General features: G+C 39.9%; 1 protein-coding gene across 1 annotated transcript in view; it reads left to right on the forward strand.

Annotated features, from left to right (window-relative positions):
• Positions 1 to 9251, forward strand: part of LOC141938556 (kinesin-like protein KIF20B) — a 36910-nt gene extending 27659 nt beyond the window's left edge. The window contains exons 25-27 of the mRNA XM_074857429.1: positions 6095 to 6242; positions 7724 to 7866; positions 9168 to 9251. Of these exons, the coding sequence (XP_074713530.1) occupies positions 6095 to 6242; positions 7724 to 7866; positions 9168 to 9206 (330 nt within the window). The 3' untranslated portion in view covers positions 9207 to 9251. The remainder of the gene's footprint in view (positions 1 to 6094; positions 6243 to 7723; positions 7867 to 9167) is intronic.
• Positions 9252 to 11515: the final 2264 nt, after the last annotated feature.

Here is an 11515-nt window from a genome sequence, read left to right on the forward strand (position 1 = left end):
TTAAGCAATCATTGGTATCAACTATAACCTCTTCTAATAGGCAATTAAAAGTTAAGCCTCTGGGCTTAATCATTGCATTTCAGAGTTTCAAGACCACTTCCTTTGACTTTTTGTCCAGTCTGTGTTTTCTTTGATCTTTTTGTATTTAAAGGGAATATACAGAACTAATTGCACGAGCACCTGAACCTCCCTGTTTTCTGTAGAACTTAATTCCTCTTTAATTCCTTCAGTTGTGCTAGGTTATATGTGCCAGCGTTCTTAGTGTGCTGTGGTGTTTATGTGCGAGACTAAGGCTTCACAGCAGTTCAGGGTGGTAAAAATCTTCACTGCTCCTACTTGAACCGCACATTTCTTTCCTCTGACTTTTATCAACATTAGCATGAACAGAGCTATTTCTAAGACACAAAGACTATGAAACCCTAATACCTCATTGTGGTGGTACTTACTTGTAATCCTACTTGTGGGGCTTATGAATCTCTGTACTTCTAAGGACTTCTGAAGCTGACAGGTGAGTATAGGGAGATGACCTGTGGGTCATTTGCATAAGTGGCAAGTGATCACTCTGAGTTTGTCTCAGCTGGAGAGTGAAGTGTCTGATGGTTTTCTAGCATTCTCATTCAAGTGTTCTCAAGTGATGTTTTTTTAATCTCTTAGTAAAATAGTTAAGAGAAACGGTCACTTCAGTGATTAGTGTTCAACAGTACTTCAATAAACTCATTTTGTTAAACTTGGATTGCAAAAGTAACTGTTAAAAGTTGTGTAAGTTAATTCATCTGGAATTGAACGCTTCATTCTGGAATAATGTCCAGATTTGATTTAAACTTCCTATGTCTTGAACCAATTTTCTTTGAGAGGAGTATTCTCTTAGGCTGCTGGAAAAGTAAGTGTAAAAATAACCATCCTTCTGAAGGCACTGGAAAAGTACTGAACCTTATCTACAGATGAATATATTTCATCTAACATAGTTATCCATGTTTTGAGAAGACTGTTTTACCAATCCATTTATAAATCCTTTCATAGCGTAGATGTTCATATCCTGATGGGATAACATTTAGCTAAGTAATTTTTCAATAACATGGAACTAATTTTAGAAGTATCTTATTGCTGTTTTATTCACCTGAATGTTACTCTTAAATCACAGAATCATCTAGGTTGGAAAGGACCTTGAAGATCATCTAGTCCAACCGTTAACCTAGCACTGGCAGTTTCCAACTACACCGTATCCCCCAGCGCTATGTCGAACCTACTCTTAAACACCTCCAGGGATGGGGACTCCACCACTTCCCTGGGCAGCCCATTCCAATGCCCAACAACCCGTTCTGGAAAGAAATACTTCCTAATATCCAGTCTAAACCTTCCCTGGTGCAACTTGAGGCCATTACCTCTTGTCTTATCGCTCATTACTTGGTTAAAGAGACTCATCCCCAGCTCTCTGCACCCTCCTTTCAGGTAGTTGTAGAGGGCGATGAGGTCTCCCCTCAGCCTCCTCTTCTCCAAACTAAACAACCCCAGTTCCCTCAGCCGCTTCTCGTACGACATGTGCTCCAGACCCTTCACCAGCTTCGTTGCCCTTCTCTGGACATACTCGAATAATTCAATGTCCTTTTTGTAGTGAGGGGCCCAAAACTGAACACAGTAATCGAGGTGCGGCCTTACCAGTGCCAAGTACAGGGGCAAGATCACTTCCCTGGCCCTGCTGGCCACGCTATTTCTGATACAAGCCAGGATACCATTGGCCTTCTTGGCCACCTGGGCACACTGCTGGCTCATGTTTATCCGGCTGTCAATCAACACCCCCAGGTCCCTCTCTGACTGGCAGCTCTCCAGCCACTCCTCCCCAAGCCTGTAGCGTTGCTGGGGGTTGTTGTGACCCAAGTGCAGCACCCGGCATTTGGCCTTATTGAAGCTCATACAGTTGGCCTTAGCCCATCGCTCCAGCCTGTCCAGATCTCTCTGCAGAGCCTCTCTACCCTTGAGCAGATCAACACTCCCACCCAACTTGGTGTCATCTGCAAACTTACTGAGGGTGCACTCGATCCCCTCGTCTAGATCATCAATAAAGATCTTAAACAGTAGTGGCCCCAAAACCGAGCCCTGGGGGACACCACTCGTGACCAGCCACCAAGTGGATTTAACTCCATGCACCACAACTCTTTGGGCCTGGCCATCCAGCCAGTTTTTTACCCAGCAAAGCGTGTGCGACCATCCAAGCCTCGAGCAGCCAATTTCGCCAGGAGAATGCTGTGGGAAACGGTGTCAAAGACCCTACTCAAGTCGAGGTAAACTACATCCACAGCCTTTCCCTCATCCAATAAGCAGGTCAACCCTGTCATAGAAGGAGATCAGGTTTGTCAAGCAGGACCTGCCTTTCATAAACCCATGCTGACTGGGCCTGATCATCTGGTTGTCCTGCATGTGTTGTGTGATGGTACTCTGGATGAGGTGCTCCATCAGCTTCCCGGGCACTGAAGTCAAGCTGACAGGCCTGTAATTTCCTGGATCATCCTTCCGACTCTTCTTATAGATGGGCGTCACATTGGCCAGTTTCCAATCTGTCGGGACCTCCCCGGTCAGCCAGGACTGCTGATAATGATGGAAAGTGGCTTGGCGAGCACCCCAGCCAGCTCCTTCAGCACCCTCGGGTGTATCCCATCAGGTCCCATAGACTTGTGTGTGTCTATGTGATGCAGTAGGTCACTGACTGTCTCCTGGATTGCAGGGGGGTCGTTCTCCCAGTCTCTGTCCTCTGGCTGAGGAGGCTGGATTCCCTCAGTCCAACTAGTCTTGTTATTAAAGACTGAGGCAAAGAAGGCATTAAGGACCTCAGCCTTCTCCTCATCACTTGTTACCATGTTTCCCCCCGCATCCAGCAGGGGATGGAGACTCTCCCTGGTCTTTCTTTTGCTGTTGACATACTTATAGAAACATTTCTTGTTATCCTTGATTGCTGAAGCCAGGGTAATTTCCAGCTGGGCTTTAGACCTCCTGATTTCTGCCCTGCATAGCCTCACTGTGTCTTTGTAATCACTGTGAGTGGCTAGTCCCTTCATCCAAAGGCTGTAAACTTTCCTTTTCTCCCTGAGTTGCAGCCAAAGCTCCCTGTTCAGCCAGGTTGGTCTTCTCTGTCGCTGGCTTCTCTTACAGCACCTGGGGACTGCCTGTTCCTGAGCCATTAACACTTCCTTCTTAAAGAGTGCCCAGCCTTCCTGGACCCCTATACTGTTCAGGATTGTCTCCCAAGGGATCCTTTCAAGCAGGTGCCTAATCAATACAAAGTCAGCCCTTTTGAAGTCCAGGATGTCAGTTCTGCTTAGCCCTCTCCTGGCCTCTCTAAGAATAGAGAACTCTATTATTTCATGATCACTGTGCCCTAGTTGGCCTCCAGCTGCCACATTGTCCACCAGTCCTTCTCTGTTCACAAAGAGGAGATCCAGCAGGGCACCTTCTCTGGTTGGTTCTCTCACCAGTTGCGTCAGGAAGTTGTCTCCCACACATTCCAGGAATCTCCGGGACTGTCTCGCTCTGCTGTACTGTACTTCCAGCAGATGTCTGGGAAGTTGAAGTCTCCCACAAGAACAAGGGCAAGCGATCATGAGATTTCTTCTAAATACTTATAGAATATTTCATCCACCTCTCTGTCCTGGGTGGGTGGCCTCTAGTAGACTCCTACTACAACATCTGCCCTGTTGGCCTTCCCCCTGATTCTAACGCAAAGACACTCTACCCTGTCTTCGCTACACTTGTGCTCAAGGCAATCATAACAGTCCCTAACATACAGCGCCACCCCACCACCTCTCCTTCCTTGTCTGTCCCTTCTAAAGAGCTTGTAGCCATCAACAGGCGCACTCCAGTCATGGGAGACATCCCACCATGTTTCTGTAATAGCCACAACATCATAATTTTCCTGTTTCATCATGGCTTCAAGCTCCTCCTGTTTGTTACCCATACTGTGTGCATTGGTATACATGTACTTCAGATGGGCTGATGTTTTCCCCCTTCCCCCTTCAAATCTAGTTTAAAGCTCTGTCAATGAGCCCAGCTAACTCCTGTCCCATGATCCTCTTCCCCCTCTGGGACAGGTGCATTCCATCTAATGCCAAAAGGTCTGGCGCCCTGTATACCAACCCATGATTGAAAAATCCAAAGCCCTGACTGTAACACCAGTCTTGGAGCCACAAGCTCATCTGTTGAGTTCTCCTGTGTTCTTCTTCATCCATCCCTCCAACTGAAGGGATGGAGGAGAACACAATTTGTGCCCCCGACCCCTTAATCACTTTCCCCAAGGACCTGAAATCTCTCTTCATTGCTTTAGGACTTCTCCTAGTAATGTCGTCACTACCTACCTGAAAAACCAGGAGAGGGTAGTAGTCCTTGGGTCTCACTAGAGTGGGGAGTTTTGCCTTGAGGTCATTGATGCGGCCCCCAGGGAGGCAGCAGACTTCCCTATGAAGCGGGTCCGGTCTGCATATGGGGCCTTCTGTACCCATATTTAAATATTTAAATATTTATCTTCATGTTACATATGCCAAACAGATTATAAAATGATTCAGTAACTTTAACTGTTACAAGTCTACTGAAGACACAGTTTGTTTTTTTAAATTTCCTAAAACTGAAAAGCATTGTGAAAACTAAAACTGAGGGGAAACCTGTAGTGCTAAAATAACCACATACTGCTCATGTCAAATTTTTTTAAAAATGAAACAAACTCCCTGGTGTTTTAGAAACAAACAAAACCAAATCTTTTTCAGAGGCTCCCTTCTAATTAAAGAACAAAATCCTCTTTCCATTTTCTGATGCTGTTATCAGTTGGTATGGCTGTCGGTTATCTGAAATCTCTCAGCACCACTTCACAAGATAGAAGATGTCATTAAAAGACAGCTTAACAATGGCACTGTGCTACCAACCTGTTTTTTATATACTTGTCACCATAAATCCAAATTTACACTTAGATTTATTAATTTCAATTTGGGTGTTGGCTTGTCAAATCTCTTAAAGTCAAAAGTATAGGAAATAACAGAGAGAAGAAAATAGTAAATGTCAGAATGGTTTGACTACAGGCATTTCTAGTTCCCTTCCACAAGTTTGTTTAGTGTTTATTTCACGTTTGAATAGTTACCTCTATCCAGCAGTAGTCAATGCCTCCCTACTGTTAGTCATAGCATTTAAATAGTGGCTGCTTCTGTAATATAGGTAATCATTATTCTTTCCGGAAGAATCCTAGTTAAAATTTGTCATGTTTATTTTCTTAGGATTTTGTGAAAAGTGAGAACAAGAAAATGCAAAACCTGCTATGACTAATTCACCTTCTACAAGCAACAAGAAAATAGTTTGGTTTTGTTCAATTTTGAAGTTAGTTTCTCCTTTCATAAGTCCACCTTTTCTGTAAAGGTGGACTTGTGAAAGGAGCAAACATTCTTATGCAGCAGTATCTTAATCCTTATCTATGTATTTTAATAGGATTCTTAAACATGTACGTTGTCTTCCTACTAAACTTTCTAAGCTAAGCAAGGAGAGTCAGTCTGTATTTGCCCAGAACGTGTACTGGCTGCAGCGTACAGGGATTCCCAGGGAAGGATGTTGCATGCTGAGTAGTTATGAAGACTAGTTTGAGCATACTCTTAGCATATGTCATGTTATAGGCAATTCCTTTTGAAGTAAAACTAAGGTTTGTGTCATCTATATGCATGACAACTATAAAAATATGATTTTAGGCCTTAGTAGTAACCTGGGCAGGCTCAAAGGGTGGACAGTAGATTTATTTTCACCATCAGTTTTCTTCTGTTTTATAACTAGAACAGCTAGTCTAATGAAATACTCTAAAACTTTGAATCTACTTTTTTAAAAGAAACTATTTGTTTCCTATATTACTCATGCCCTTAGATGTATTCTGTGAAACTGACAATTTTTTTTCTTTTGGGTATAAAATAAGGTTGTCTACATTGCTTGCTGCGGCAGTATCATTAATGAGCAGAGGTTTCGGTAGCAAAGCTCAAAATGTCAGCTTGAAAATAACATTGAAGCCAAACAAAATGGAATTAAACTTGAAGATAAGTCAACTTTTTGACTTAAACAATGACTGTGTATTTCTGTACAGATGTCTTCTACACAGAAGAAAAGAAAAGAATACCCCTTAAGAAAGCAAGAATCTACTTCACGTAAAAAGTCAGCTAAAAAGAAAGATGGAACACTACAAAAAATTGGAGATTTTTTCCAAAGTTCTCCTGTTATTTTTCACTCTAAAGGTTTGTACAGAATAAATAAGGCTTATTCCATGTTATCTGGGTATTGTAGAATAGCTTTTTTCTACTGTAATCTGTTAATGTATGTGCTGTTAAAGGCCACGTCTGCTGCATCCAGTTGTTCTTTCATTTATGAAACAATGGAGTCTGAGCTGGGGCCTGCTCTGCTGAATCTTGCAGAGTAGAAGAGGCCGACTGGATTACAAGGACCACATGGTTCTAAAGTTTAGGTTAAGTGTGAAAGGTAAGCCAGGTAGAGCGAAAGGATGCAGTGTGGACTATGTGCATATAAATTTATCATAAAAGCAATGATAAGCTCAAAATGTCTGAGTTACTTTGTTCTTGCTTACAGTAAAACAGTTAAAGGCAATTTCAGAAACTTGACCTGTTGATCTAAAAAAATCAAGAGTTGAATTCAAACCCAGATCTGACCTTGTTCTATAAGCAATCTCCCCCCCACTTCCTGTTTTGTTTCTGTGGAAATTGTATTAATGTTTTTTGAAGTATGTATGTAGGAGAGGAAGATTAGTTCTACAGAATCTGAAAGCCAGTATCTCCAGAAAATATGTGGAAGAGTTCAATAAACTAGCTCTGAAGCAGTTAATGGATTTCAAGTTTAAGTATAGCCTTGGGAAAATTAACTGCTAGGACCTTCCATTGAAGAATATATTTTTATTCTTTCCTACAGTAAGACATGATTTCTGAGTTACTGGGTTTTTTTTAAAAAAAAAGATTAAAATTAGCAGAGGGCACAAAGAATCACCAGTGTTAAATTCTAAAAGACACTACTATTTGGCTGGTTAAAACAAGGTTAGTCATTATTCACGATGCACAGTTAAGATAGTGGGATTTCTAACATTTTTCACATTTGTCAGAGTGGTTCCATGAGGACAACATGTCATTATCAATGGAAGCCAAATTCAGAGTAATCAAAATTTCACCCTGGAAATACTTTATTTGAGCAAATGAGGTCTAATTTGTAACCTTTATTACCATGTCCTGTATTTTTTCCCTCCTTTGCATAACTTAGTATTGATTGGGATCTCTTCTTTCCTTCTAGCTCATAAGATGCACACACTCATCTCTTCATAGAGCTGGTACTAGTTTGATAAAACTATACAAGTACATAGAGAAAATTGACTCAACCTTGTGCTTCTGTCAGTACAAAGAAGTTAAGCCTGGTTTTCAATTCCTGTTGTATTTAACATCCAGTGAAATCTGAATCCCAATTGATTTTTTTGGTGCTATTTAAATGTGTCCTTTAAGCTTTTGCATTTGAAGCTATAGAAAACTGTTTCAGGATATAGAAGACTGTGGTAGTCAAATACATACCACTTCTGAATTTTTATGTTTAAATTTCAGACTACATCTGTTTCATTTTTAAACTGATTTTAATAAACCTTTATTCATTAAACCTTTATTCATTAATTTTGAGGCTCATAAAACCAATAAGACATTGATTTACAATAAATTTTTTCTTGTAGCAAAGAAGCTGATGGCAACAATAAGCTCTCCCAAGTCTGCAGAACCAGAAAATGTCAAAGGAAAGGAGCTCAAGCCAAAACGATCTAAGAGAAAGCTGTGTTCAACGGACAGTTCTTGCCCTCTAGATATCCCTGATTCTTCGGTAAGTGATTACGGGTTAGTGTTCTGTCCGCTGTAATCTATTTCTGTAATCTGGGCTTAAAATAAGATATTGGGGGGACAGAACAAACCTGATTGAGTCAAGTTGCAGAAGAGGTTTGAAAGTACTGACTTATTTCTTTTGGTCTTTTCTTCCTGATGTGTTACTTTAATTTTCTCTGTTTTCTCGCTTATCTTCTCTGTGTGTGACTGCTGACTTGTTGTATCACCTATATAGCAGTCATGGCGATATCTTCACATTTGGAGTCTTAGATACCTTAGCTGTGGTATGTGGAGTGTTACTTTTTCCTCTAGTACAGCAGTTGAGTCTTAATTTGTTTTTCCAGTAGTTGGTGTTCATTTAAGAGTAGCATGAAGGGATAACAGAAATAGAGACCATTAAGGAATCCATAGATTTGGAATAGCATGATTGAAACACTGAAGAGAAAGGTCTGCATGTACGATTAACTTTGCAGGGCAAGTGAGCATCTGAGGTAATTTCCGATTCCTTTTCTGCCCAGCTGCTATTAGGGTTACTTTAGGATTTGGATACACCCATGCTTTTCAAAGCACAGTTTCAGTAGTCTTCTGCGTGTGCTTAAATTGCGTTGCCCTGTCTAAACCAGCCTATAGAGAGTCTTATAGGCCAGGGCTTGATGGACTGTTTCTGAAATCCAGCTTTATGGTTTTGTCAGTAACTAAAGTGCTGAGCGTGCTCTGGCTGTTAGAAGTACATCTCTTCATTCTGTTCAGTCCTTTTTCATTCGCTCTGGTGAGCATTTGCCCATACTGAGTTATTCTGTTGACTTTTCTGTAAACTGTATGAATAGATGCAGCAGTAACCAAAATGCTGTCCACAGGAGGCTGAAGGAAATGACAGGAAGGCAGGGCAAAAGAAGCTAAGGAGCTTGGAAGTGGAAGAAAAAGTTAAAGACTGAATCCTGGGAAAGTCAGAAAGCTAAAGAAATTTAAGCTAAAAATATGTTTTCTGAACGCTTCTTGTTTCACAAAATGAGTATTAGAGATAAGAAGTGAGAGCTGCTTTCAGATCACTGTTTTCTTTGGACTTTGATATTTGTTTCAGCAAAAAAAGGGATTTCATATGTTCCCAGTATTTTTTGCTTATTATGATGCACTAAAATGGTGTCTCTGTTCTGGAGACCTCTGACTAGAAGATAATAGGCAAAATTCATTCTGAAAACAGCTTCTGGGAAAAAACATGTTGTTGGTTACATGGGTCTAGAAGTACATGTCATTCGTCACTGAAGAAATGCTGAGTAACTCTTGAAATATCATCTTTTTCAGGTCTTTATAGAAAAAAAGAGAAGGAAAGCGATCAGCTAATCATCAAGCGACAGCTACGCTCAAAAAGAGCTAAATAATCTTGCAGAAGCATGTTTGTATTTTCTTAGTTAAGGCATATTTACAGTGTATTGTTTCAGGTGATTGTATATAGGAAGTAATAGGTACTTAGTCATGCTCCAAAGTGTTTATAGAGATGTATAGAATTGTTCTGATGGGTTACTGTTCTGATTCCATTAAAGTTGAAATACTGTTCAAGAAGTTTGTGTCTGAATATTTTTTTTTTAGGAATGGTGTCTCTGGAAGTGTTCATAATTTATCCATTGTGCAGTAAGAACTATGCCTGTGTGGAATGGTTTAAGTTGTTTTTTTCAGCTGGCCAATATACCAACCATAACTTTTAATGAAAAAAATATGAGTATGCAATAAATTCTGTGAAGTGACAAAAAAAGGAATTGGCACTATGTGGAGAAATATGCTTTTTATCACTGGTGTGGTTTAACTGTCTTTTATTTACTCTTCTAAAGGAATTTATAAGCACAATATTATTTCTTTGGGGATTATAATATCCATAGATAATTATAATCTGCTATTAAAGTGACCCACTCTCAGACATTTGACGTTTTATTCCAACCATCCAGTTCTGCTCAACTAGAACAGCTATATGTAGTAAGGTTTCAGCTTATAATCAGTGACTGAGTAAACATTTAAAACCCTTTTGGTTTCACCAATGTAGCATTTACCTAAGTCACGGGCAGTGACTGTATTTCGTAGGATTTTGCACTGTTTGAGGAACAGTCCTGATCACCTTTCAGAAAGAGCTGAAATTACATTGACAAGGACCTGCTGTTGGCATGGATGGAACAAGACAATCCCAGTAAGTGATCAGGTACTCTAACTTGTTGCTCATGCAGCTTTCTTATTTTTATTTTCTTGAATTAATGCCAACCATACAACACTGTTTTTACGTGGACTATTGGATTATTTTGATTATTACTGCATTTTGGTCTGTCACCCATCATCTATATGATTCTATGATGCCTTTGTTTAAAGAACTCCTTATCAGTCTGTTTTGCACGTGTATAGCACCACAGGAAGAATATCTTGTCTACAGGATTGCATTTTGAGGTTTGGTATTGTCTTGACCACAAAAATTTTTCAGAAATTCTCTGTCAACATTGAGTCTGAGATTTATTTTTTTTTTTGTTCCCTCCTTCCAAGCCATACTGGTTCATCAGCAACAACCAGTTGGTCTGTAGAGGCAGTGATAGTTTGCTCATACAGCCAGATAAGTGCTGCTTATTTTTGATAGTACAGCTGCAACTTTACTGTCCTTTTGAAATGATTCCATGATTTAAGTTATAAGTGGGGTTTTCTGTTTGTTTTCTTGGACTGCTGCTCTCTGTTGTCTTTTGTTTGATTGAAGACAAAAAGAATCAGATTGACTTGAACATGAGATTAAAGTTGTTTTTCTTGAGAGGAAAAAAAGGGACTTTGAATACCTGTTGCAGTTTTGTTTTAACAAATGTGATACCTTTAAAAATGCAAATCAACGTAAAAATGGTCATTAGTATTTCTTTAGTAGAAGTAGTTTTCCTTTCCTCTTTATGTGACTGTAACTTAAATGTGCTGTGAGTCAGTTCAGTGGCAACAAATTCTGACATGGTTTTCTCTGCTGTTATCCAGTAGATTGTCTGAGCATGAAATGTCTTTTCATAAGGATAATGCATAGTTCAGTTCTGTAGATCCTGACTTGTAAGATCAGATTCTCATACTGTCTTTTCTCTAGTTTCATGGCTGTAAAATGGAGTTGTACCCCTATACTCTTCAACAAAGAAAGATTGATATTTTATTCTTTCTAACTTGAAAGTGACAAAGTGAGCCTGATCCACCAATCATTCAGTTCTTCCATTGCTTCAACTTTTTGTCTTCATCTGTCTGTGTGAATGAGAACTTAGATTTCCTTGTCAAGCTTGCTCTTGACATCTTCTTTCTTCCCTCTTTTCGTTCTGTAAAAGAAAGATGTAAAATTCAGGTGATGATCAGATAATTCTAAATAAAAATAAATGCAGTATCTCTTTACAGGCAGGATTTTATACTTTGAGCCCCTTTGTCCTTCCTGAGATCTTCCATTTTCTGCTATCCGTGTCCAGATACCTGGATTGATCTTTCAGGGCTATAGAAGAGCACAGCAGTGAAGATTCTTGCCTCATGTAGGTGCTAGTTGCTCATTTTACAGAAGTCTCGTAGCTGGAGACAGTAAATATACAAGGTGAAGTCATATAACAGTCTTAAACAATAGGACAGTACTTGGAATAGTTATTCTTTGTCTTTCTCTTAACATTTTGTCT

This window comes from Strix uralensis, unplaced genomic scaffold, assembly GCF_047716275.1.
Source record: "Strix uralensis isolate ZFMK-TIS-50842 unplaced genomic scaffold, bStrUra1 scaffold_136, whole genome shotgun sequence".
Classification (NCBI taxonomy): domain Eukaryota; kingdom Metazoa; phylum Chordata; class Aves; order Strigiformes; family Strigidae; genus Strix; species Strix uralensis.